General features: G+C 45.1%; 1 protein-coding gene across 1 annotated transcript in view; it reads left to right on the top strand.

Annotated features, from left to right (window-relative positions):
* The first annotated feature begins 13,494 nt into the window (after positions 1 to 13,494).
* LOC141144399 (ATP-binding cassette sub-family B member 5-like) overlaps positions 13,495 to 26,878 on the top strand; it is a 307,989-nt gene continuing 294,605 nt past the window's right edge. Inside the window, exon 1 of the mRNA XM_073630051.1 lies at positions 13,495 to 13,906. Coding sequence (XP_073486152.1) covers positions 13,904 to 13,906 — 3 coding nt within the window. The 5' untranslated portion in view covers positions 13,495 to 13,903. The remainder of the gene's footprint in view (positions 13,907 to 26,878) is intronic.

Raw genomic sequence — 26,878 nt, 5'->3', positions numbered from 1 at the left:
CGCACGCACCGTACAGCTCCCTTAGTGGTATAGTATCTGATCGGATCAATATCTGATCCGATCAGATCTATACTAGCGTCCCCAGCAGTTTAGGGTTCCCAAAAACGCAGTGTTAGCGGGATCAGCCCAGATACCTGCTAGCACCTGCGTTTTGCCCCTCCGCCCGGCCCAGCCCAGCCCACCCAAGTGCAGTATCGATCGATCACTGACACTTACAAAACACTAAATGCATAACTGCAGCGTTCGCAGAGTCAGGCCTGATCCCTGCGATCGCTAACAGTTTTTTTGGTAGTATTTTGGTGAACTGGCAAGCACCAGCCCCAAGCAGCGTCAGATTAGCGCCAGTACCGCTAACACCCACGCACGCAGCATACGCCTCCCTTAGTGGTATAGTATCTGAACAGATCAATATCTGATCCGATCAGATCTATACTAGCGTCCCCAGCAGTTTAGGGTTCCCAAAAACACAGTGTTAGCGGGATCAGCCCAGATACCTGCTAGCACCTGCATTTTGCCCCTCCGCCCGGCCCAGCTCAGCCCACCCAAGTGCAGTATCGATCGATCACTGTCACTTACAAAACACTAAACGCATAACTGCAGCGTTCGCAGAGTCAGGCCTGATCCCTGCGATCGCTAACAGTTTTTTTGGTAGCTTTTTATTGAACTGGCAAGCGCCAGCGGCCTAGTACACCCCGGTCGTAGTCAAACCAGCACTGCAGTAACACTTGGTGACGTGGCGAGTCCCATATGTGCAGTTAAAGCTGGTGAGGTGGCAAGCACAAGTAGTGTCCCGCTGCCACCAAAAAGACAAACACAGGCCCGTCGTGCCCATAGTGCCCTTCCTGCTGCATTCGCCAATCCTAATTGGGAACCCACCACTTCTACAGGGCCCGTACTTCCCCCATTCACATCCCCAACCAAATGCAGTCGGCTGCATGAGAGGCATTTTCTTTATGTCCTCCCAAGTACCCCTACCCAACGAACCCCCAAAAAAGATGTCGTGTCTGCAGCAAGCGCGGATATAGGCGTGACACCTGCTATTATTGTCCCTCCTGTCCTGACAATCCTGGTCTTTGCATTGGTGAATGTTTTGAACGCTACCATTCATTAGTTGAGTATTAGCGTAGGGTACAGCATTGCACAGACTAGGCACACTTTCACAGGGTCTCCCAAGATGCCATCGCATTTTGAGAGACCCGAACCTGGAACCGGTTACCATTATAAAAGTTAGTTACAAAAAAAGTGTAAAAAAAAAAATATATATATAAAATAAAAAAAAATAGTTGTCGTTTTATTGTTCTCTCTCTCTCTATTCTCTCTCTCTTGTTCTGCTCTTTTTTACTGTATTCTATTCTGCAATGTTTTATTGTTATTATGTTTTATCATGTTTGCTTTTCAGGTATGCAATTTTTTATACTTTACCGTTTACTGTGCTTTATTGTTAACCATTTTTTTGTCTTCAGGTACGCCATTCACGACTTTAAATGGTTATACCAGAATGATGCCTGCAGGTTTAGGTATCATCTTGGTATCATTCTTTTCAGCCAGCGGTCGGCTTTCATGTAAAAGCAATCCTAGCGGCTAATTAGCCTCTAGACTGCTTTTACAAGCCGTGGGAGAGAATGCCCCCCCCCCCACCGTCTTCCGTGTTTTTCTCTGGCTCTCCTGTCTCAACAGGGAACCTGAGAATGCAGCCGGTGATTCAGCCAGCTGACCATAGAGCTGATCAGAGACCAGAGTGGCTCCAAACATCTCTATGGCCTAAGAAACCGGAAGCTACGAGCATTTTATGACTTAGATTTCGCCAGCTGTAAATAGCGCCATTGGGAAATTGGGGAAGCATTTTATCACACCGATCTTGGTGTCATCAGATGCTTTGAGGGCAGAGGAGAGATCTAGGGTCTAATAGACCCCAATTTTTTCAAAAAAGAGTACCTGTCACTACCTATTGCTATCATAGGGGATATTTACATTCCCCGAGATAACAATAAAAATGATTTAAAAAAAAAAAAAAAATGAAAGGAACAGTTTAAAAATAAGATAAAAAAGCAAAAAAATAATAAAGAAAAAAAAAAAAAAAAAAAGCACCCCTGTCGCCCCCTGCTCTCGCGCTAAGGCGAACGCAAGCGGCGGTCTGTCGTCAAACGTAAACAGCAATTGCACCATGCATGTGAGGTATCGCCGCGAAGGTCAGATCGAGGGCAGTAATTTTTGCAGTAGACCTCCTCTGTAAATCTAAAGTGGTAACCTGTAAAGGCTTTTAAAGGCTTTTAAAAATGTATTTATTTTGTTGCCACTGCACGTTTGTGCGCAATTTTAAAGCATGTCATGTTTGGTATCCATGTACTCAGCCTAAGATCATCTTTTTTATTTCATCAAACATTTGGGCAATATAGTGTGTTTTAGTGCATTAAAATTTAAAAAAGTGTGTTTTTTCCCCAAAAAATGCGTTTGAAAAATCGCTGCGCAAATACTGTGTGAAAAAAAAAAATGAAACATCCACCATTTAAATCTGTAGGGCATTTGCTTTAAAAAAATATATAATGTTTGGGGGTTCAAAGTAATTTTTTTGGAAAAAAAAATATCTTTTTCATGTAAACAAAAAGTGTCAGAAAGAGCTTTGTCTTCAAGTGGTTAGAAGAGTGAGTGATGTGTGACATAAGCTTCTAAATGTTGTGCATAAAATGCCAGGACAGTTCAAAACCCCCCCAAATGACCCCATTTTGGAAAGTAGACACCCCAAGCTATTTGCTGAGAGGCATGTCGAGTCCATGGAATATTTTATATTGCGACACAAGTTGCGGGAAAGAGACAAATTTTTTTTTTTTTTTTGCACAAAGTTGTCACTAAATGATATATTGCTCAAACATGCCATGGGAATATGTGAAATTACACCCCAAAATACATTCTGCTGCTTCTCCTGAGTACGGGGATACCACATGTGTGAGACTTTTTGGGAGCCTAGCCGCGTACGGGACCCTAAAAACCAAGCACCGCCTTCAGGCTTTCTAAGGGCGTGAATTTTTGATTTCACTCTTCACTGCCTATCACAGTTTCGGAGGCCATGGAAAGCCCAGGTGGCACAAAACCCCCCCAAATGACCCCATTTTGGAAAGTAGACACCCCAAGCTATTTGCTGAGAGGTATAGTGAGTATTTTGCAGACCTCACTTTTTGTCACAAAGTTTTGAAAATTGAAAAAAGAAAAAAAAAAAAGTTTTTTCTTGTCTTTCTTCATTTTCAAAAACAAATGAGAGCTGCAAAATACTCACCATGCCTCTCAGCAAATAGCTTGGGGTGTCTACTTTCCAAAATGGGGTCATTTGGGGGGGTTTTGTGCCACCTGGGCATTCCATGGCCTCCGAAACTGTGATAGGCAGTGAAGAGTGAAATCAAAAATTTTCACCCTTAGAAATCCTGAAGGCGGTGCTTGGTTTTCGGGGCCCCGTACGCGGCTAGGCTCCCAAAAAGTCTCACACATGTGGTATCCCCGTACTCAGGAGAAGCAGCTAAATGTATTTTGGGGTGCAATTCCACATATGCCCATGGCCTGTGTGAGCAATATATCATTTAGTGACAACTTTGTGCAAAAAAAAAAAAAAAAAAAAAAAAAAAAAGTGTCACTTTCCCGCAACTTGTGTCAAAATATAAAATATTCCATGGACTCAATATGCCTCTCAGCAAATAGCTTGGGGTGTCTACTTTCCAAAATGGGGTCATTTGGGGGGGTTTTGTGCCACCTGGGCATTCCATGGCCTCCGAAACTGTGATAGGCAGTGAAGAGTGAAATCAAAAATTTACACCCTTAGAAATTCTGAAGGCGGTGCTTGGTTTTCGGGGCCCCGTACGCGGCTAAGCTCCCAAAAAGTCCCACACATGTGGTATCCCCATACTCAGGAGAAGCAGCTGAATGTATTTTGGGGTGCAATTCCACATAGGCCCATGGCCTGTGTGAGCAATATATCATTTAGTGACAACTTTTTGTAAATATTTTTATTTTTTTTTTGTCATTATTCAATCACTTGGGACAAAAAAAATAAATATTCAATGGGTTCAACATGCCTCTCAGCAATTTCCTTGGGGTGTCTACTTTCCAAAATGGGGTCATTTGGGGGGGTTTTGTACTGCCCTGCCATTTTAGCACCTCAAGAAATGACATAGGCAGTCATAAACTAAAAGCTGGGTAAATTACAGAAAATGTACCCTAGTTTGTAGACGCTATAACTTTTGCGCAAACCAATAAATATATGCTTATTGACATTTTTTTTACCAAAGACATGTGGCCGAATACATTTTGGCCTAAATGTATGACTAAAATTTAGTTTATTGGATTTTTTTTATAACAAAAAGTAGAAAATATCATTTTTTTTCAAAATTTTCGGTCTTTTTCCATTTATAGCGCAAAAAATAAAAACTGCAGAGGTGATCAAATACCATCAAAAGAAAGCTCTATTTGTGGGAAGAAAAGGACGCAAATTTCGTTTGGGTACAGCACTGCATGACCGCGCAATTAGCAGTTAAAGAGACGCAGTGCCAAATTGGAAAAAGACCTCTGGTCCTTAGGCAGCATAATGGTCCGGGGCTCAAGTGGTTAAAGTGAAAAAAAGAGTGAAATATTCCTTTAAATATCGTACCTGGGGGGTGTCTATAGTATGCCTGTAAAGTAGCGCATGTTTCCAGTGCTTAGAACAGTCTCTGCACAAAATGACATTTTTAAAGGAATAAAAGTCATTTACGGCTTTAATGTAATGTCCGGTCCCGGTATTATGGATGAAAATCAGTGAGGCAAATGGCATGGGTACCCCTCCCAGTCCATAACCAGGCCCTTTGGGTCTTGTATGGATATTAGGGGAACCCCGCACCCAAATTAAAAAAAGGAAAGGCGTGGGGCCCCAGGCCCTCTGAACAGCAGTATACAGGTGGTGCAAACAAGACAGGGACTGTAGGTTTGTTGTTAAGTAGAATCTGTTTGTAATTTTGAACTGGTACATTTTTAAAGTGTAGCTTCAGCCAAAAAATCTATTTTTAAGCTTTTTGGAAAACATAGGGAAGGGTTATCACCCCTGTGACATTTGTTTTGCTGTCTGTGCACCTCTTCAGAAGATTTTACCTCACTTTCTGTCCCAATGACAAATGTTTTTTGACAATTTGGGGTTTTTAGTGCAACAAGGATTGGTGATAAAGAATCAGTGGAAAGGAGACACGTTTTTCCCATATTAACTCTTACAGGAGAGAATTTCCCTTCCTAGGGGTAGATTTCATCTCACTTGCTGTTGTCTCCTTATGTTTGCAAGTAGGAGTCATTTGTAAGTTGGATGTTTTAAATTAGGGGCCTGCCATATAAACTCTGCAGAAATTGTGGCCTTAGGTGTTGGTGTTGCCACAACATTGTAAGCCCTCACAGGGCCCTGCTGTGAAATATTAGATCAAGAATTGTAATTACATGCCCCTGTTGAACAGGGGCAGAAAAATTGGGCCTTTGGTGATGGTGGTGGTGCTGGTGCCACAACACTGTAAGTCCTCACAGTTACTCTTGGTGGGAGCTGGAACGGGCCCTGCTGTAAAATATTAGATCAAGTATTGTAATTACATGCACCTGTTGAACAGGGGCAGAACAATTGGGCCTTTGGTGGTGGTGGTGCTGGTGCCACAACACTGTAAGTCCTCACAGTTACTCTTGGTGGGCACAGAAACAGTCCCTGCTGTGAGATATTAGATTAAGAATTGTAATTACATGTCCCTGTTGAACAGGGGCAGAAAATTTGGGCCTTGAGCACTGGTGCCACAACACTGCAACCCCTCACAGATACTCTAGTTGGAGCGCAGGAATGAGCCCTCCTGTAAAATATTGCATCAAAAATTGTAATTACACGCCCCTGTTAAACAGGGGCTGAAAAATTGGGCCACAGGCACTGGTGCTGGTGCCACAGCACTGCAACCCCTCACAGATACTCTAGTTGGAGCGCAGGAACGAGCCCTGCTGCAAAGTATTGCATCAAAAATTGTAATTACACACCCCTGTTAAAGAGGGGCTGAAAAATTGGGCCTTAGGCACGGGTGCCGGTGCCACAACACTGCAACCCCTCACAGATACTCTAGTTGGAGCGCAGGAACAAGCTCTGCTGCAAAGTATTGCATCAAAAATTGTAATTACACGCTCCTGTTAAACAGGGGCTGAAAAATTGGGCCTTAGGCACTGGTGCTGGTGCCACAACACTACAACCCTTCACAAATACTCTAGCTGAGAGCAGCAACGAACCCTCCTTGCAAAATATTGCATCAAAAATTGTAATTACACGCCCCTGTTAAACAGGGGCTGAAAAATTGGGCCTTAGCCACTGGTGGCGGCGCCCAGAACCAAAAATATTCTTACAAGCTATCAGCATGATCATTGAGGAGGAAGAGGATAGTCACTCAGCATAACAGGATAGTCACTCAGCATCAGCATAGGCAGTCTTGAAGGGATCTGACATTTCAAAAAGAATTATTCGGTTACATCAGCATCAGGTGCTTGGTAGCTGGTGGTGATCCAAGATTGATTCATTTTTATGAAGGTCAGTCGATCAACCGAGTCGGTGGACAGGCGCACCCTGTGATCGGTTACAAAACCTCCAGCAGTACTGAGTGTGCGTTCCGAAAGAACGCTGGATGCAGGACAGGCCAGTAGCTCAATTGCATACTGTGCAAGCTCTGGCCAGTGATCCATCCTCAAGACCCAGTAACCCAGAGTATTTTTGGTGGGAAAGGTGTCCAGGTCAGATCTTGCCCCTAGGTATTCCTGCACCATGTAAAACAGACGCTGGCGATGGTTGCTGGAACCGATCATACCTTGGGGCTGCGGACTAAAAAATTGTCTAAACGCATTGGTCAGATGGCCACCTTCTCCACCGCTCCTTCTTTGACTGACCGAAGCCTCAGCAACACATTGTCCAGGAACAGGAGTTTGTAACCTCCCAGTCTCTGGGAACGCGTTGCACAGACCTTTCTGCAAGGCCTCCCGAAGATGTTTCATCCTCTGCTCCCTCTTCGACGGCAAGATAAGGTCCACAACCTTACCCTTGTAATGTGGATCAAGGAGGGTTGCCAGCCAGTATTTATCCCTCTCCTTGATACCACGAATACGAGGATCCTTCCGCAGGCTTTGCAGGATCAGGGAGGCCATGCAGCTTAGGTTTGCTGAGGCATTCGGTCCGGAGTCCTCTGGGTCACTAAGCCACGTACAAGTCCATGTGTTTCTTGGGACTGTAAATGATCCCTTAAAGACTGCTGCTGATGCTGAGTGCCAAGCTCCATGCTGACACAATCCTCCTCTTCCTCTCTTCCTCGTCCTCTTCCTGTGTGACCGGCGGGCCCGCAGGAACACTGTCTGGATAAAGGGGGCCTTGAGAGCTAAGGAAGTCCTCCTCTTCCTGCCTCTGTTCTGCCTCAAGTGCCCTGTCCATTATTCCACGCAGCGTGTGCTCCAACAGGTGGACAAGGGGGACAGTGTTACTGATGCATGCACTGTCACTACTCACCATCCATGTGGCCTCCTCAAATGGTGACAGGACAGTGCATGCATCCCTGATCATGGCCCACTTGCGTGGGAAAAAAAAACAAGCTCCCCTGACCCTGCCCTGGTGCCATAGTCGCACAGGTACTCATTGATGGCCCTCTGCTGCATGTGCAGCCACTGCAGCATGGCCAACATTGAGTTCCACCTGGTGGACATGTCACAGATTAGGTCGGTTCTTGGGCAGGTTAAATTCCTTTTGAAGGTCAGCCAGCCGAGCACTGGCATTATATGACCTGCGGAAATGCACACAGACTTTCCTGGCCTGCCTCAGGACATCCTGTAAGCCCGGGTACCTGCCCAAGAACTGCTGCACCACCAAGTTAAGAACGTGAGCAAAACAGGGCACATGGGTCAGTTGTCACTGTCGGAGGGCGGAGAGGAGGTTGGTACCATTGTCGCAAACCACCATACCTGCCTTAAGCTGGCATGGCGTCAACCACCTCTGAACCTGCCCCTGCAGAGCTGACAGAATCTCTTCCCCAGTGTGGCTACTGTCCCCCAAGCACACCAGCTCAAGCACCGCATGGCATCTTTTGGCCTGCATGCTTGCGTGGCCCCTTGAACGCTTACGGAGCACCGCTGGTTCCGAAGTCAAATCAGCTCAGGAAGAGGCCATGGAGGAAGAAGAAGAGGAGGGGGTGGAGGAGAGAGGTGTGGCAGAATCACCACTAGTAGTATTTTGGAGGCGTGGTGGCAGAACAACCTCCAACACTACTGCACCCTGTCCTGCATCCTTCCCAGCAGCCAGAAGAGTCACCCAGTGCGTGGTGAAAGATAGGTAACGTCCCTGTCCATGCCTGCTGGACAATGAGTCAGCGGTAATATGCACCTTACCACTGACCGCCCTGTCCAGCGAGGCCAAGACATTGCCTTCCACATGCCGGTAGAGAGCCGTAATCGCCTTCCATGAGAAAAAGTGGCATTTGGGAACCTGCCACTGAGGAACCGCACATTCCACAAACTCACAGAAGGGGGCAGAGTCTACCAATTGAAAAGGCAGCAGTTGAAGTGCTAGCAATTTAGCCAAGCTAGCATTCAACCGCTGGATATGTGGATGGCTGGGAGCGAACTTCTTTTGCCGATGCAGCAGCTGGGGCAGGGAAATTTGCCTGGTACAATCTGACGTCGGTGTACCGATAGCAGATTGCCCCCAAGTACTTGGCTGTGACACACCTAATTCTACACCTTCATTCCGCTCAGTGCAGGTCTCAGAGAGGACTGAAGGTATAGTGGGGTTGGAGATCCCAGCTGATGAGGAGCAAGGAGAGGTCCTCTTTGTTCTTTGGTGTGGGTCTTTTAGGTATGCTTGCCAACGAACTGCATGGCAGGTCAACATATGTCTGGTCAAGCATGTGGTGCCCAAGCGGGAGATGTTTTGGCCACGAGAGATACGCTTGAGACATATGTTGCAAATAACAGCGGCGGGATCTGATACACTCGTCTCAAAAAAGGCCCACACCAAAGAACTTTAGCTGTAGGTGCCTGCCTGTGGTATTAATAGGATCAGAAGAACACCACTAATTTTCTTCAGGTAGCTTTAGGTGCACACTGTGCAGAGGACACAGTGCGCTAACTGTAAATACTGTAGCTGCCTGCCTATGGTAATAATAGGAGCAGAACAGCAGCAATTGTCTCCAGGTAGCTTTAGATGCACACTGTGCAGAGGACGCACTACACTAACTGCAAATACTGTAGCTGCCTGCCTGTAGTATTAATAGGATCAGAAGAACACCACTAATTTTCTTCAGGTAGCTTTAGGTGCACACTGTACAGAGGACACAGTGCACTAACTGTAAATACTGTAGCTGCCTGCCTGTGGTATTAATAGGAGCAGAACAACAGCAATTGTCTCCAGGTAGCTTTAGGTACACACTGTGCAGAGGACGCACTACACTAACTGCAAATACTGTAGCTGCCTGCCTGTAGTATTAATAGGATCAGAAGAACACCACTAATTTTCTTCAGGTAGCTTTAGGTGCACACTGTGCAGAGGACACAGTACACTAACTGTAAATACTGTAGCTGCCTGCCTGTGGTATTAATAGGAGCAGAACATTAGCAATTGTCTCCAGGTAGCTTTAGGTGCACACTGTGCAGAGGACACACTACACTAACTGTAAATACTGTAGCTGCCTGCCTGTGGTATTAATAGGATCAGAAGAACACCTCTAATTTTCTTCAGGTAGCTTTAGGTGCACACTGTGCAGAGGACGCACTACACTAACTTGTAAATACTACAGCTGCCTGTGGTATTGTACTAATAGGATCAGAAGAACTCCACTAATTTTCTTCAGGTAGCTTTAGGTGCACACTGTACAGAGGATGCACTACACTAACTGTAAATAGGTAACTGCCTGCGGTACTGTACTAATAGGATCAGAAGAACACTAATTTTCTTCAGGTAGCTTTAGGTGCACACTGTGCAGAGGACACAGTGCGCTAACTGTAAATACTATAGCTGCCGGCCTGTGGTATTAATAGGAGCAGAACAACAGCAATTGTCTCCAGGTAGCTTTAGGTGCACACTGTGCAGAGGACGCACTACACTAACTGTAAATACTGTAGCTGCCTTCCTGTGGTATTAATAGGATCAGAAGAACAGCAATTGTCTCCAGGTAGCTTTAGGTGCACACTGTGCAGAGGACGCACTACACTAACTGTAAATACTGTAGCTGCCTGCCTGTGGTATTAATAGGATCAGAAGAACACCACTAAGTTTCTTCAGGTAGCTTTAGGTGCACACTGTGCAGAGGACGCACTACACTAACTTGTAAATACTACAACTGCCTGTGGTACTGTACTAATAGGATCAGAAGAACACCACTAATTTTCTTCAGGTAGCTTTAGGTGCACACTGTGCAGAGGACGCACTACATTAACTGTAAATACTGTAACTGCCTGCGGTACTGTACTAATAGGATCAGAAGAACACTAATTTTCTTCAGGTAGCTTTAGGTGCACACTGTGCAGAGGACACACTACATTAACTGTAAATACTGTAGCTAATAGGACTAATAGGATCAGAAGAACACCAGCAATTTTCTTCAGGTAGCTGTAAATACTGTAAAAACACCTGCCTGCCTGTCAGTAGTAGGAAGAGGATAACAGGAACGGATCTACCTAAACTGAATACAGTGTATATATATATATATATATATATATATATATATATATATATATATATATATATACATACAACACCTAGGATGTATATATATATATACACAATACACTGTAAGTGCAGCTAACTGACTCGCCTGCCTACTCTATCTAACTTAAATCAAATGACACTGTCTCTCTATCTATCTATCTCTCTCTCAACGCCAGAACACACTACACAGGGCCGCCGTGCAGGTGGCCTTATATAGTGTGGGGCGTGTACTAAACCCCCTGAGCCATAATTGGCCAAAGCCACCCTGGCTTTGGCCAATTACGCCTCTCTGTACAGACGGCGCTGTGATTGGCCAAGCATGCGGGTCATAGTGCATGCTTGGCCAATCATCAGCCAGCAATGCACTACGATGCTGCAGTGAATTATGGGCTGTGACGCGCCACGAATTTGGCGCGAAAGGTCCATATCGTTCGTAATTCGGCGAACGACTGAACACATGATGTTCGAGTCGAACATGGGTTCGACTCGAACACGAAGCTCATCCCTAGTGTCTATGCACATTTTTGCATTTACCGGCATATTTGTAGAGGAGCGTTTACAGGCTGAAAAAAAACAAAAAACCTCACAAGTGTATTTCTGAGAGGAGCTTTTGGGCAGAAAAAATGCTGGATGCGCCTAAACGTACATAAATACGGTGTTAGGCTTGTCAAACATGTGAAAACGCGCCTGAACATGTGTACAATATACTCCATAGGAGCGGTTTTTATGCTGCTTTTTACTGCCAGGAGTTTTGGCATTTTTTCTGCTGCCTAGTGTGCATGGAACACTAAAGTTATTAGCAATGGTTGCCTCCATGGAGGTTTCCTTTAAAGGATAAGTTCCACTTTTGTAACATGTTACACTAATAAGTTACAAATGCACCGGGTCCTGTTTTGACTTCTCCCCCTGCTCGCTGTCACAATCTAAAAAAAATGCTACACTTGCCTGGCCATTCATTTTATAGTGTTCTGTGAATGGGAAAACCACGAGTAGTTCTCAATGAACTACAATGGCACTTTTGATCACTCTAGGTAGTTCATTGAGCTTCCTGTCAGTGTAACTGCCTGCCCGTATTGGAGGTAGTCTGGAATTACACCCACAATCTGCTGAAAACAAGTGCAATGCTTTAGAGGTTCCTAACAAAAAATAAATGCATATTTTTTTACCTGCAAAAACATGTGCATTTATTATAATTTTTTTTGTAAAGGTGAACTTATCCTTTAATGCTGTAAAATATCCTTCATACTATCAACCCTCATTGTGTTACCTTTATTTGGCCACTGGGTGGCACTGATGTAATTTAAAGTAGAATTTGTTTCTTATATCTTCCAAACACAACAGGGCGTGTTGTATTTATAAGGCCATGCAGACTGTAAAGGCAATGTGTTTGGTGATTGATAAAAAACATTTCCGTTTACTTTAGGGCTGCAAAGAATGCTTATTTTCATATTTTCATTATTGTTTTGATTAATCGATTAATCAGATAAAAGCTCTAAAAAATAAATAAAAAAAAGGTGGTGTGCAATTTATGTAAAGTTAAAATATATATATATATATATATATATATATATATTCTTGAATACCTTTATGTAGTGGTAAATATAAACACCCATCTATATGGTAAGAATAACAGAAGAGGTTGAACCTGGCACATATATCATCAGGCTCAGAGATCAAAATTTTTATTTAACCACTTCAGTCCCGGAAGGATTTGCTCCCTTCCTGACCAGGCCGTTTTTTGCGAAACGGCACTGTGCATAGTTGCCAACAGTCCCGATTTTCCCGGGACAATCCCGATTTTGGGACCCTCGTCCCGATTGGAGAGTGTCCCGAATCGGGATTTTCCATAAGGAAAATCGGCAATGTTGTTTTTTTGTTTTTTTGGAGCAGCAGGCTCCAGCAAAATGGCGGCCGGCGCCGCCGCTCTATCTTCCTCTAGTGTTGAGTGGAGAGGGGAAGGGGGCTCGATCCGTGCAGCCAATGAAGCGCCTTCTTTAGCTGCACGGCCCCTCCCCTCTCCACTGAAGCGAGCAGAAGACACGGCGTCGTCGCCGTGTCTTACTGAAAGCTCCCCAGCCCCGTACTGCGCAAGTGCTGCGCCTGCGCAGTACAGGGGGTCCTCCATTGCCGAGTGGAATTTTCTCGGCAGAACACCGGCCGCTCCTGCACTGAGCGGGGGCCGGACTGCATTGAGGGGGGCTGCACTAACAGGGGGGGCTGCACTAACTGAGGGGGGCTGCACTGAGGGGGGGCTGCACTAACTGAGGGGGGCTGCACTGAGGGGGGCTGCACTAACTGAGGGGGGCTGCACTGAGGGGGGCTACACTAACTGAGGGGGGGCTGCACTGAGGGGGGGCTGCACTAACTGAGGGGGGCTGCACTGAGGGGGGCTGCACTGAGGGGGGGCTGCACTAACTGAGGGGGGGCTGCACTGAGGGGGGGCTGCACTAACTGAGGGGGGCTGCACTGAGGGGGGCTGCACTAACTGAGGGGGGCTGCACTGAGGGGGGGCTGCACTAATAGAGGGGGGCTGCACTGAGGGGAGGTCTGCACTAATAGAGGGGGGCTGCACTGAGGGGGCTGCACTGAGGGGGAGCTGCACTAATTGAGGGGGGTCTGCTCTAATAGAGGGGGACTGCACTAATAGAGGGGGGGCTGCACTAATAGAGGGGGGCTGCACTGAGGGGGGTCTGCACTAATAGAGGGGGGCTGCAATAATAGAGGGGGGGCTGCACCGAGGGGGGGTCTGCACTGATGGAGGGGATCTGCACTGATGGAGGGGGTCTGCACTGATGGAGGGGGTCTGCACTGAGGGGGTCTATACAGACTCTGGCGGGGGCACCTGATGCAAGGACAGACTCTGGCGGGGGCACCTGATGCAAGGACAGACTCTGCTGGTGGCACCTGATGCAAGGACAGACTCTGCTGGTGGCACCTGATGCAAGGACAGACTGTGCTGGTGGCACCTGATGCAAGGACAGACTCTGCCGGGGGCACCTGATGCAAGGACAGATTCTGCCGGGGGCTCCTGATGCAAGGACAGACTCTGCCGGGGGCACCTGATGCAAGAACAGACTCTGCCGGGGGCACCTGATGCAAGGACAGACTCTGCCGGGGGCACCTGATGCAAGGACAGACTCTGCTGGTGGCAGGCGATGTGGCTAGTGACACGCTCAGGGATCCCACTGATTCGGCATTATGGTGAGTTGAATGATTTAATTTTATATTACAATGTAATAATAGAAATAATGCGCTTCAATCATCCTGACACCATAACAACCATGGTGTCGGGATGATTGAAGCTTTAACACCAGGTGTTTGGAGTATCTTTATCTGCTGATTGTTAAACTTTCTAGAATACACATATTTCTATTGTGTAGGATCTGGGGCTGCTGTCTCGTCATTTCCCTCTCCTCCTTTCCCTCTCCATCCCTCATTCATCTCAGACTCTAACCACACCCTCTTGAGCCACGCCCATATAAGCCACGTCCACTTTCACGTAAGCCACGTCCACTTTCATGTAAGCCACGCCCACTTTCACATAAGCCATGCCCATTTTTTTGCCGTGACGCGCTTCGCGCGCCGCACTTATGAATTTTTGTGAAGCCGCGCCTACAAACGAATGCCCCGCCCCCTAATTATTGTACGGCTCCGCCTACAGCCAAAAAAGTGTCCCACATATTTTTTTTTCAATGTTGGCAACTATGCACTGTGTCACTTTAACTGACAGTTGCGCAGTCGTGCGACGTTTTGCCCAAACAAAATGTATGTCTTTTTTTCCCCCACAAAGAGCTTTCTTTTGGTGGAATTTGATCACGGTTTTGTAAACAAAAAAAGAGCGACAATTTTGAAAAAAAAACACATTTTGTACTTTTTGCTATAATAAATATCCCCCCCCCCCCCCAAAAAAAAATTCTTCATCAGTTTAGGCTGATGTATTCTTCTACATATTTTTGGTAAACAAAATTGCAATAAGCGTATATTGATTGGTTTGCGCAAAAGTTATAGCGTCTACAAAATAGGGGATAGATTTATGTCATTTTTATTATTTTTTTTTATATTTCTTTTACTAGTATTGGCGGTGATCTGCGATTTTTATTGGGACTGCAACATTGCGGTGGACACATCGGACACTTTTGACACTGCGGCGGCTGGTCGGGAAGGGGTTAAGAGAAAAATAAAAGACTCAAAACACTGTTTTCCAAGTTTACAGACAGAACTGTAATATAATATTATTTATGACAGACTCCCTTGTCATAGGCAGATAGCTTGATACAAACTACCTCTGTCTGTAGCATGCCTTTTGTATCACCTGTCATGATGGGGTTAAAAACCAAAAAATTAGCCCATCAATGTATGCTGATTGCGCTTTTTTTTACCAAAAATATGTAGAATACATATTGCCCTAAACTGAGAAAAAAATAGCTTTTTAAAAAACAAAATGGGGGCATTTATTATAGCAAAAAGTACAAAATATTGTGCTTTTTTCAAAATTGTCGCTCTTTTTTTGTTTATAGGGCAAAAAATAAAAGCCTGCATAGATGATCAAATACCACCAAAAGAAAGCTCTATTTGTGGGAAAAAAAGGACTTCAATTTTGATTGGGTGCAGCGTCGCAATTGTCAGCTAAATCGACGCAGTGCTGAATTGCAAAAAAATGGCCCGGTCATTCAGCAGCCAAATCTTCCGAGGCTGAAGTGGTTAAAGCAGGGTTAGGTCATAAAAAAATCTCCCAAGCTTTGAACATCTCACAAAGCACTGTTCAATCCATCATCTGAAAATGGAAAGAGTATGTCACAACTGCAAACCTACCAAGACATGGCCGTCCACCTAAACTGACAGGCCGGGCAAGGAGAGCATTATTTAGAGAAGCAGCCAAGAGGCCCATGGTAACTCTGGAGGAGGTGCAGAGATCCACAGCTCAGGTGGGAGAATCTGTCCACAGGACAACTATTAGTTGTGCACTCCACAAATCTGGCCTTTATGGAAGAGTGCAAGAAGAAAGCCATTGTTGAAAGAAAGCCATAAGAAGTACCATTTGCAGTTTGCAAGAAGCCATGTGGGGGACACTGCAAACATGAGGAAGAAGGTGCTCTGGTCAGATGAGAGCAAAATTGAACTTTTTGGCCTAAAAGCAAAACGCTGTGGGGTTGATTTACTAAAGGCAAACAGACTGTGCACTTTTGCAAGTGCAGTTGCTCCAGAGCTTAGTAAAGGAGGGAGAGCTCTGCAGACTTCCATCATCCAATCGTGTGCAAGCAAAAATGCTGTTTTTTTTTATTTTCCTTGCATGTGATTGGGTGTTCTGTGTAATGTGAAGGTTTACCTCATTTACTAAGCTCTGGAGTAACTGCACTTTCAAAAGTGCACAGTCTATTTGCCTTTAGTAAATCAACCCCTATGTGTGGCATAAAACTAACACTGCACATCACCCTGAACACACCATCCTCACCGTGAAAAATTGTGGTGGCAGCATCATGTTGTGGGGATGCTTTTCTTCAGCAGGTACAGGGAAGCCGGGCAGAGTTGATGGGAAGATGGATGGAGCCAAATTCAGGGCAATCTTAGAAGAAAACCTGTTATGCCCTGTACACACGGTCGGACGTTGATCGGACATTCCGACAACAAAATCCTAGGATTTTTTCCGACGGATGTTGGCTCAAACTTGTTTTGCGTACACACGGTCGCACAAAGTTGTCGGAATTTCCGATCGCCAAAAACGCGGTGACGTCAACCACGTACGACGAGACTAGAAAAGGCCGGTTCAGAACCAAGTGCGGCACCCTTTGGGCTCCTTTTGCTAATCTCATGTTAGTAAAAGTTTGGTGAGAGACGATTCACGCTTTTTCAGACTCGTAGCTTTCAGATCGTTTTCTGCGGTTCAGTTTGTGCTTGTGGGTTTGTATCTGCTCTTCAGTGCGTTCAAGCAAGCTACACGTGACTTTGATTAGTTATTGTGTTCTTGTTCGTTCGTTACTGTTTTTCAGGTTGCTCTTCACAGGCCTTGCTGTTCTTCAGTGTGTTCTGTTACTTCGTTCTGAGCAGCCGACCGTTTTCTAGCCATGTTGCGTATACGTACTCCTCGTAGAGTTCATGCTGTGCCAGGGCTTGGTGTTGGGGTCCTGACCTTGACACAAGTCCAGTCCATGAACAGGGTGGGGAGGAGTTCATGGACCAAGAATTGGTTGCTTCAGCGTGACCAGTTCTGTCACATGCCTTTGCTCCGTGAGATCCGTGAGAATAATCCTGATGATTTCAGGAACTTTCTCCGGATGACGGACCCCGTATTTCACCATTTGTTGGCTTTGCTGACCCCTTATATTAGCAGGCAGGATACCTGCATGAGGCAAGCCATCACTCCGGAGCAGAGACTCGTCGCCACCCTGCGATACTTGGTGATGGGGAGAAGCCTGTAGGACCTCAAGTTCTCGACAGGCAACTCCCCCAGGCTCTGGGGATCATTATCCCAGAGACCTGTTCTGCCATCATACAGGTCCTGCAGAAGGAGTATATTAAGGTAAGATTTTTATCCTTTAATATCACATTTTATTGTATTTAATGTTTGATAATATATTGTATTTCTTTCCTCAATCCCTAATGACCATGATTGTAATATGCTGTGAATGTCCCCTTTGTCCTCATGTATGCTGGATTTTTATGTAATTTTTTTTTTGTCCTTCATACATATTTGCCTTCACTTACCTCCCCAGCATGGTCTCCTGCCCCTATATTCACCTCATGTAGTCACTTAACAATGTATTTTATCAGCTCCATAGTAGTTCTTTACCCCAAACACCCCCTAAAATGTTTAGAAATGTGATTTGTGCTTTAAATTCAGGCAGAGTGCCAGAGGCTTTTTTTGGGAGTCCACAAATCATTTGGAACCCTCCCTCCCTCCAACTGCTAAGTCAGCTGATAACAATTCTCTATCTATCCTCAATCATCTATCTGCTGACTTTGCCAAACCCATACACACTATACCCATCTCTTTTGTGGTCAGTTGTATGGATGAATTCCCCAAAGCATGTAGTGCAAGGGCCTGCCTGAATACTTTCAAATGGTAATGTTTAAAGTTTTTTTATCCTATTATTATCTTGATAGGTAATAGCAGAATGTCCAAATGTGCTGAAATGTGTATAGTGTGTATTTATATCTTTGTATTATGACACTTCTTACCTGTCTAGTGGGCTGTCAATAGTGTAACTAAGGAGGGGCTGTTCAAAGTAATACCCATTATTTAGGCATTCATATCTCAATGAAGTGGAAAGGGTTACTTGTCCAAGAGCCCCCCCCCCCCTATAATGTTAGAAAGGGCATAGGAGGGGGGGGGATATCATAGGTGTACCTTATACTTAGGTGTTTAAAAATTCCCATTAATAAATGTTATCTTGATGTTGGCCAAGAATGTTGGTGTCTAATCAGCTTCCCCTGTTTATGTGCAAAATGACTAATTTTTTTTTTGGTTTTCCTCAACAGTCTCCTTCCACGCCACAGGAATGGCAGACTGTAGCCTCCCACTTTGCCCAGCGGTGGGACTTTCCTAACTGCGAAGGGGCAATTGATGGGAAACACGTCCACATCGTCCCACCACCCAACTCGGGGTCGTACTATTATAATTATAAGGGGTTCAATAGTATTGTGATGTTGGTGGTGGTGTCGGCTAATTACGAGTTCCTGTATGTGGACGTGGGGAAGAATGGACGGGTGTCCGATGGTGGAGTCATCGCCCAGACGGAGTTTTACAGGTGTCTCCAGAATGGCAGCTTGGACTTGCCACCTCCAGAAGACAATGTGGAAGGACTCCCATTCGCCTTCATTGCGGATGAGGCTTTTGCGCTGGGGGACCATCTTATGCGGCCATTCCCTATGAGGACCCTCACCCTGGACCAGAGGGTTTTTAATTACCGGCTGGCCAGAGCCAGAAGAGTGGTGGAAAACACGTTTGGAATCATGGCCTGCCGGTTCCGCCTATTTCTTACACCCATACATATGGCGGAGTACAAACTGAATCACATTATCCTGGCGTTCTGTGTTCTACACAACTTTTTATGGAAACATTCTGCAAACTATGCTGGCTCAGTTGGGCCTGAGGCCGGAATTCAACATGAATCAATCCTGACGGCGCTTGAAAGTGGCCGTCCTGGCTTTCCCTCCCTGAGTGCCCATGATGTCCGGCTAAGATACCTTGAGTTCTTTGCGGGTGGGGGGCTATCAATATGCCAGACAATGTGTAAAACCTTTTTCAAATAAAAAAAAATAAGCAAATCTTTGGTGACATTTATTGCTTGTGTTTGTTTTAGCTGACCCTGACAGAAATGTGGTGAGTCCTGAAAATGGCGTGATTGTGTAACCTTATACAAAGCACTGTTGGGTGTTATTTACTAAAGGCAAAGACACTTTGCACTACAAGTGCACTTGAAATTGCACTTGTAGTGCAAAGTGGATTTGCCCTTATGAAATAACACCCATTGTCACAGAAAGCAGCAATTAGAGCAACACAAAAGTGTTGTAGCGTTGAGACAATTATCCACACATTCTTGATTGACAATCTTTTTAATACCTGCACAATCACATGTGCATTTTGACAAGGTTTGTAAAACAAACCAACATGTTTGTTGTATAACAATTTTTGGGGTGGCATTATAAAAAGTAGAATTGTCCATTTAAGATAAAACAGGCATGTTTCAAACCAACAAGAAAGACACAAATCTTGAACTTACAAAGTTCACATTAGGTAGAACTTGAAGGCAATATCAGACATGAGTATTTAGGAACTGTGTTTGATATTGCGTTCAGATGGGGTGAAGTCACCCCAGGAAAAGCCAAATTTTGAAGATGCACACCAATTTACGAATGTCAACATGTGCTAGCTGCCATCATGGGGGATCAAGGGGCGTGTTTTGGGGGAGCAACCCCTTCCTCTCAGCTACTTTATTATTGAGGAAGGGGTTGCACCCCCAAAACGCGTCCATTGATCTCCCGTGATGGCAGATAGCACATGTTGACACACTGTGTGCCTCTTCAAAATTTGGTTTTTCTACAATTTGCGAAAAAAATTTAACATTGTAGCACACTAGAAAAGAAAGGGCTTTGGAGGGGTTTTAAACTCTCCTCAAAACATCAATGATGTTGTTATTTTTTTTAATAACATCATTGATGTTTTTTCATGATGTTTTCCAATGCAACATTACACCCCATGATCTCCCCAATCAGGATCTGGGCACTTTCGAAGGTGAAAGGATCTGAATCTACAACATCACGATCACCTAAAAAGAGAGAAACCAAAAAAAAAAGCAGGTATTATAAATATGCCGGCATCCATCTCTTACCTGAGCCTGTGGTCGCAGACACTCACCTGTTGTGGTGACTAGTTCCACCATGTCTTCTTCCTCCTCCTGCTCTTCTTGTCTTTGGGGTATTTCCCCTTCTTCCAGAGGTGGGGGGTCTCTGGTCTCCTCGGATGAGGAGTCTTTTCTCCCCTATGTGAAAAAAAAAGGTATACTTAGCACACAGATATTTGATGGCAGAACTAGAAATATGAAACATTTCTTAGAAGTGGGGCACAATTGTCTATTTTTGCAGAGTTCCAAGATGTAGAATTTTGAGTGTCCTTTGTCAAGCTTGAATACTTACCTGTCTTGTACAAGCTTCACAGATGGAGACACCCCTATAGTATACACTGGAGCACCTGTGTGGGACCCCCTAATAAAAATGGTGTTCTTGTGTCCCACACTAGTGCTCCAGCGTCCAGATGTGTAAACAGCTGCTGAGTGTCCTCTCCTTACACAGAATCTAGTTTGCATTTCATTCTAGTAACAAACCCATCTACACAACCAAATTATTTTGAGACAAGTAGGCCCTAAAAAATGTGGTCAAATGCATATGGCCAAAACAATGGTGTTTTCTAGGCCGCACGAAAAATGTTTGATACGAACGAATAATGTGCCCATGAACATGAAAGTTGCCATTTTAAACTGTACAACAGTTCCTAAAAGCACATGGAGCAGCACGAACGTAATAAACACAAAAAGAATAGGAACACAGGACAACTACTTACTTTTTTGCTGCACTCTCCGGATCTTTCTGTACTGCTCGTGTTCTCTTAATTTCAGGTCGACCACCGCTTCCTGAGCTGATCTTTCGATCGACGTACCCCGAAATTCCGGTGCAGACTCTTGCCCACTTTCGCCATGATCTTGGCCTTTCTGACATTGGGGTTGGGGTAAGGTCCATACTTTCTATCATAGTTGGCCCTCTTCAGGATGTCGACCATCTCCAACATCTCCCCAAAGGGCATATTTGAGGCCTTAAATTGTCTCCTTCTGTATCGGGATGTTTCAGGCTCCAGGCTTGTCTCCTCCTCCTCCTCGTTGCTATAATTAGCACGCACTTGCTGTGTCTCCGCCACGTGCTCTTCCCCCACTGCGCCGAACGAAAAGGGGCGGGGAATAGACTAGAAAGAACGTCAGGGGTGGGCAGAGTTACACGCATGCGCAGTGTGCATAAAGCGTAACATGCGTGCATAGTACGTACGATCTGTGAGCGGAGGAAGGAGTATCGGAGGCGCCGATCGTGATAACGAAGGTAAGATTTAACATTGGGCCTATACTGCTTCTAGATTTAGGCCTGTATTTGCACAAGTTTAGAAGACTTTAGGCTGACATTAGGGTTTGTCTTGTGTTGTGTCTTGCAGTGAAAATGGATATCTTGAAAGATAACGACTTTATGGCAAGCTTCATTGATATGTTCAGGGAGCTGCCTTGTCTGTGGCAGATAAACCACCCACATTATAAGAACCAAACAAAGAGGAAGGCAGCACTGGATCTATTGCTGGAATTTGTGAAGACGGTGGTCCCCACGGCAGACATCGCCTATTTAAAGATCCTAATTGGTGGCCTGAGGAGCACTTATCTAAGGGAGCACAAGAAGGTCCAGGATTCCCAGAGATCTGGAGCTGCAGATGACATCTATGTCCCCAGACTGTGGTACTATGACAGGCTGCATTTTCTGGCAGGTCAGACTGAACCCAGGCCAGCACTCTCCAGTCTTCCTACCACGCTTCCTTCCACCCCAGCTGAGGCTTCTGACGACCAACCTGGGCCTTCCAGGCAGCAACATGTGGAGGAGCCCAGCTTGAGCCAGGTATAACATTCCTCTAAATATTTCTGGTTGTCCAATCAATGATGTTAAATAGATGTTAGTTTGGAGTACTAAGTTATGATTGTGATTGATGAAGCAAAAACTTAAACCATGTCCCTTTTTCATACACAGGGAAGTCTCAGCCAGGAGGTGGCCGGGCCAAGCAGGCTGCCTGATTTCCAGGTCCCTCCCCTACACCCGCAAAGAAGAAGTGGCAGGAAGAGGAGTACCCTGGAGGAGGCTGCCATAGGCCTCTTTTGGAAGGCTACAGAGGCCCTGAGAACCCCCCACACTGGAGGACTTTGCTTGAATAACTGCCTGCAAAATGCTGCAGATGGAGGAGGGCCAACAACTCCTGTGTGAGTCCCTAATGTTGGAAGCTCTCAATAAGGGGTTGAGGGGCCAAATAACATCTGCTACCCACATTTGTAACCTCACACATGGTCCTCCTCCTCCTCCATGTCCTACTAGTCCTCCTCCTCCTCCAGGTCCTACTCCTCCTCCTCCTCCTCCTCCAGGTCCTACTCCTCCTCCTGCCACATCTCCAACACCAGAGCCACAGCCAGGAAGGAAGCGTGGAAAGAAGACCAGAAAGTGATGACCCTGGGTCCAGTCTGGTCTGGCAAAAGATGCAGCCTCTTGTAGTACCACAGCCTGGGGACACAGATGTCATCTGCTGCTTTCATGATCTCTGGGACTTCTGGACCAGACTGCACTCCCTTAGATATGGACTCCTCAGGCCACCAATTTTGATGTTAAAGAATTGATGTCTGCCCTGGGGGTCCAAGGCTTCGCCAATTTCTGCTGTTTATGCAGCGTTGACTCCCTCTTTGTTTGGTTCTGAGCCCTTAATAAAGGATTTTTTGTTTCAATTATACTCTCCTATGTGTTTTTTCCTTCAAAAAGGACAGTTTGTTTGTGAGGATTCAGGTACATTAAAGTACAATGTGAAATTAACAAGGGACACCAACACCAAACAATCTCCTTAAGATTAAATAATATAAGATATCAATGGTGTTGTGGTAACTTGACACACAAAACACACACAAAAATATTATGGAGTGAAACTAAAAATAAAATAAAACAAAGATCAGCCTTGAAAAAAATACAAACCTAAAAAAAAACAAAAAACAGCCTTTAAAACATAAAAAAAAAAGAAAACAACCCAAAAATAATTTTGTCAGATATGACAAATCCAAATATATTGAGGGAGTCCCGATAAATAATAAAGAAAGAAGTTTGTGAGAAGTCTGTGTGAATATGAGCAGCCAAACTACTTCATTCTTCTCACATTATAAAGAAGAAGAGAGTGCGCTGTATTAAACCATTTTTTACATTGCACCGTGACGAAAGTGCTGTATCCATTGCGAACGCTAATTTTACCAGACCGAGCTGTTCCGTCTCGGAATTTCTTCTGAGCATGCGTGGCACTTTGTGCGTCGTAACTGGCCACACACGGTCGGAATTGACGCGATCGGATTTTGTTGTCGGAAAATTTTATAGCCTGCTCTCAAGCTTTGTGTGTCGGAAAATCCTATGGAAAATGTCCGATGGAGCACACACACGGTCGAAATGTCCAACAACACGCTCCGATCGGACATTTTCCATCGGAAAATCCGACCTTGTGTACGGGGCATTAGAGTCTACAAAAGACTTGAGGCTGTGACGGAGGTTCACCTTCCAGCAGAACAACAACCCTAAATATACAGCCAGAGCTACAATAGAATGGTTTAGATCAAAGCATATTCATGTGTTAGAATGGCCCTGTCAAAGTCCAGACCTAAATCCAATTGAGAATCTGTGGCAAGACTTGAAAAATGCTGTTCACAGATGCTCTCCATCCAATCTGACTGAGCTTGAGCTATTTCGCAAAGAAGAATGGGCAAAAATGTCCCTCTCTAGATGTGCAAAGCTGGTAGAGATATCCCCAAAAAGACTTTCAGCTGTAATTGCAATGAAAGGTGGTTCTACAAAGTACTGACTCGGGGGGCTGAATACAAATGCACACCACACTTTTCACATATTTATTTGTAAAAAACTTTGAAACCCATTTATCATTTTCCTTCCACTTTACAATTATGTGCCACTTTGTGTTGGTCTATCACATAATATTCCAATAAAATACATTTTATGTTTTTGGTTGTAACATGACAAAATGTGGAAAATGTGAAGGGGTATGAATACTTTTTCAAGGCACTGTATGATAGCGATATACAAATATCTCAATGGTGATCCCAGCATAGGAAGAAAACTATTCAGTCTCACAGAGTGTAAGAAGACACGTGCTACACAATGAGATTGGAGGAGAAGCGGTTTAACCTTAAGCTGCATAAGGGGTTTTTCACTGTCAGGGCAATAAGGACTAGTGTCTTTATTCAACCTTACCAACTTGGAAACTATAATTCAGACTGATTTGGGTTATTTTACCAAAGAAATTTAGCAGAATATTTTGGCCTAAATTTATTAAGAGCAAAATTAAGAAAAATGTGTTTTTCTTTTCCCCAAAATGTAATAATAAAAAAAAAAATTGGTGATTAAATACCACAAAAATAAATCTTTATCCGTCTCAAGAAAATGATAAAAATTGTATTTGGGTACAGTGCTGCAGTAATTGGCATTCAAAATGTGACAGTGCTGAGAGCTGAAAATTGGCATGGGAAGGAAGGGGGTGAAAGTGTCTAGTATTGGGGTGGTTAAATATAATGCACAATACTGGTAAACTTGTACTTTAAATTTAATTGGAATTCCTTAATTTACCTTGTTTATCAGCCTCTGGCTTCTCTGGGTTCAAATGCTGATCTTCTCTGAACAGAGCCCTTAAAGTGATTGTAAATGTTGGATTTTTGTTTTTTAATAATAAACTTGTAATACTTACTTGCTCTGTGCAGTGGATTTACATATAGCAGGCCCAATCATCCTCTTCTGGGGTACCCTGCTGAAGCACTTGTCTCCATCTGGCTTCAAATTGCCCCCAGAGCAAGTCACTTGTGTGGGTTCGATCCCTCTCTGTACTGTGTGCTTCTGTTGACATACACAGTGGGGCTCAACCCGCCCCCCTCCTCACAGGCTGTGATAGATACCAGCAGAAGTCAATGGCTCCCGCTGCTGCATCGGAGTCCTGTGAGGAGGGAGAGAGAGAGCAGCGCTGGATCAAGACTGGGATCAGGCCATTGGCTCTCACTGTTGTCAATCAAAGCCACTGGTGTGGAAGCGGCGGGCAAGGCCGTGCCCCGCTGTCTGTGTCAATAGATGCAGACAGGAAGGCTCAGAAGCCTGCATAAGTGCCCCCATAGGAAGCGGCTTCCTATGGGAGCACACGATTGGAGGGAGGAGCCAGAAACACTGGAAGGGGATCTGAGAAGGGGAGGTTCCTGAGACGCGACTTCCTATGGCATCACTTAGTGGGGAGGTGCCAGAAGTGCCGACAAGGGACCCGAGAAGAGCAGGTTCTGGGCCACTCTGTGCAATGAAATAGATATGGGAGCGCTCGGTGGGAAGGGAGGAGGCAGAAGCGCCAGCAGGAGACCCGAGAAGAGGAGGTTCTGTGCCACTCTGTGCAATGAAATAGTTGCAGACAGGGAGACTCAGGAGCGAGCCCGCATGAGTACCTTCACAGGAAGTGACTTCCTATGAGATCACTCATGCGGGCTCGCTCCTGACCCTTCCTGTCTGCATCTATTAACAGTGGGGAGGGAGGAGCCCAAAGCGCCAGCAAGAGACCCGAGAAGGGGAGGTTCTGGGCAGCTCTGTGCAATGAAATATTATACTATTTCAATCCTGACAGTTTCATTTAAGTGTAAGGGTGAGGATACATTTTGGAGATAAGTTACAGCATATTATCTGCTACCTTAAAACTGTGATGAGAGCTAGTATGGTTGTTCTCTCTCTTACTCTGCATTTTCCTATTGGCTAATGAAATTATCCAAGAAACATAGCAACCATCCAACTTCCACTATTCGCTAACTAGTCCAAACTGATAAGAGCTGATTGGCTGACTTAGGTAAAATGACTGCTGAAGTCTGAAAGTTAGAATCTAGAAGTTATAGCATAGTAAAAAATGTCTCTGCATCCCACAATACTTTCAAAAGATTTCTGCTCATGTCCTGTTGTGTCACTAGGAAAGGAAATGGAGAAATCTCTTAACCTGGACACAAAAACATTTGAATACATTTAGTTATGTATTTTTTGGTGAGGTGTGGTTTCTGTGGTTCTTGCGGGTGTCTCTAGGTCTGTGGAGAGCAGTTTAATTTTCTCCAATAAAATTTTTTTTGTTATCAGTCTTCTTGAGTCTCCTGTGCAGTAGCACTCTGATTAAGCCCAGGAGTTAATCAGGCTTTGCTGCATTGCTCATACGCTGGTCGGTAATATTCTGTTCGAGGAGGAGAGGGCAGAGCCTGACCCTGCTCTGTGTGATCCTTCTCCTTTACTATCCTATCAGCAAGCTTGGGGTGTGTTTTCACCAAGCTGTGCTGTACTGTATTGTATTGCCGTGGCTCCCAAACACTGGGCCATGACCCACTGCCGCAGCCTGGCAAAGGCCTCCACTCTCACAGGCCTCTAGCATCTGCAGACCTCCTAACTTCCCACAATGCTTTCCAGCTTCCATTGTGGCTCACAGTGCCCCCAGGCCTCCTGAGTTCCTTCAACCTCCACAGTGTCCCCCAACCTCACCAGTGTCCCCCAGCCTCCCGCAGTGCCCCCCAGCCTGCTGAAGAGCCTCCACCCCTCCATAGTGCCCCCAAACTCCAACACTGTCCCTCAGTGCCCTCCAACTTCCCACAGTGCTCCTTATCCCTGACAGGACCACCAAACATGCTACAGAGTCCCCTAAAGCCCTAAAGCACTCCACAACCCCCACCCCCTGACAGTGACACCCAGCCTTATCCAGAGTATTCCAGCAATTCAATACATGTTCCACATTTCCAAAGTTTTGTTGAGTGAGTGTAAACTTTTTTCTTTACTGTTGGGGCATGGAAGGTTATGGAAGAATTTACCAGGCCCTGGTTTCAAAAAGTTTGAGAACCACTGCGTGTT

This window comes from Aquarana catesbeiana, linkage group LG05, assembly GCF_042186555.1.
Source record: "Aquarana catesbeiana isolate 2022-GZ linkage group LG05, ASM4218655v1, whole genome shotgun sequence".
NCBI lineage: Eukaryota > Metazoa > Chordata > Amphibia > Anura > Ranidae > Aquarana > Aquarana catesbeiana.
Note: the sequence above shows the minus strand (reverse complement) of the source record. Positions and strands in the feature narration are given on the sequence as shown.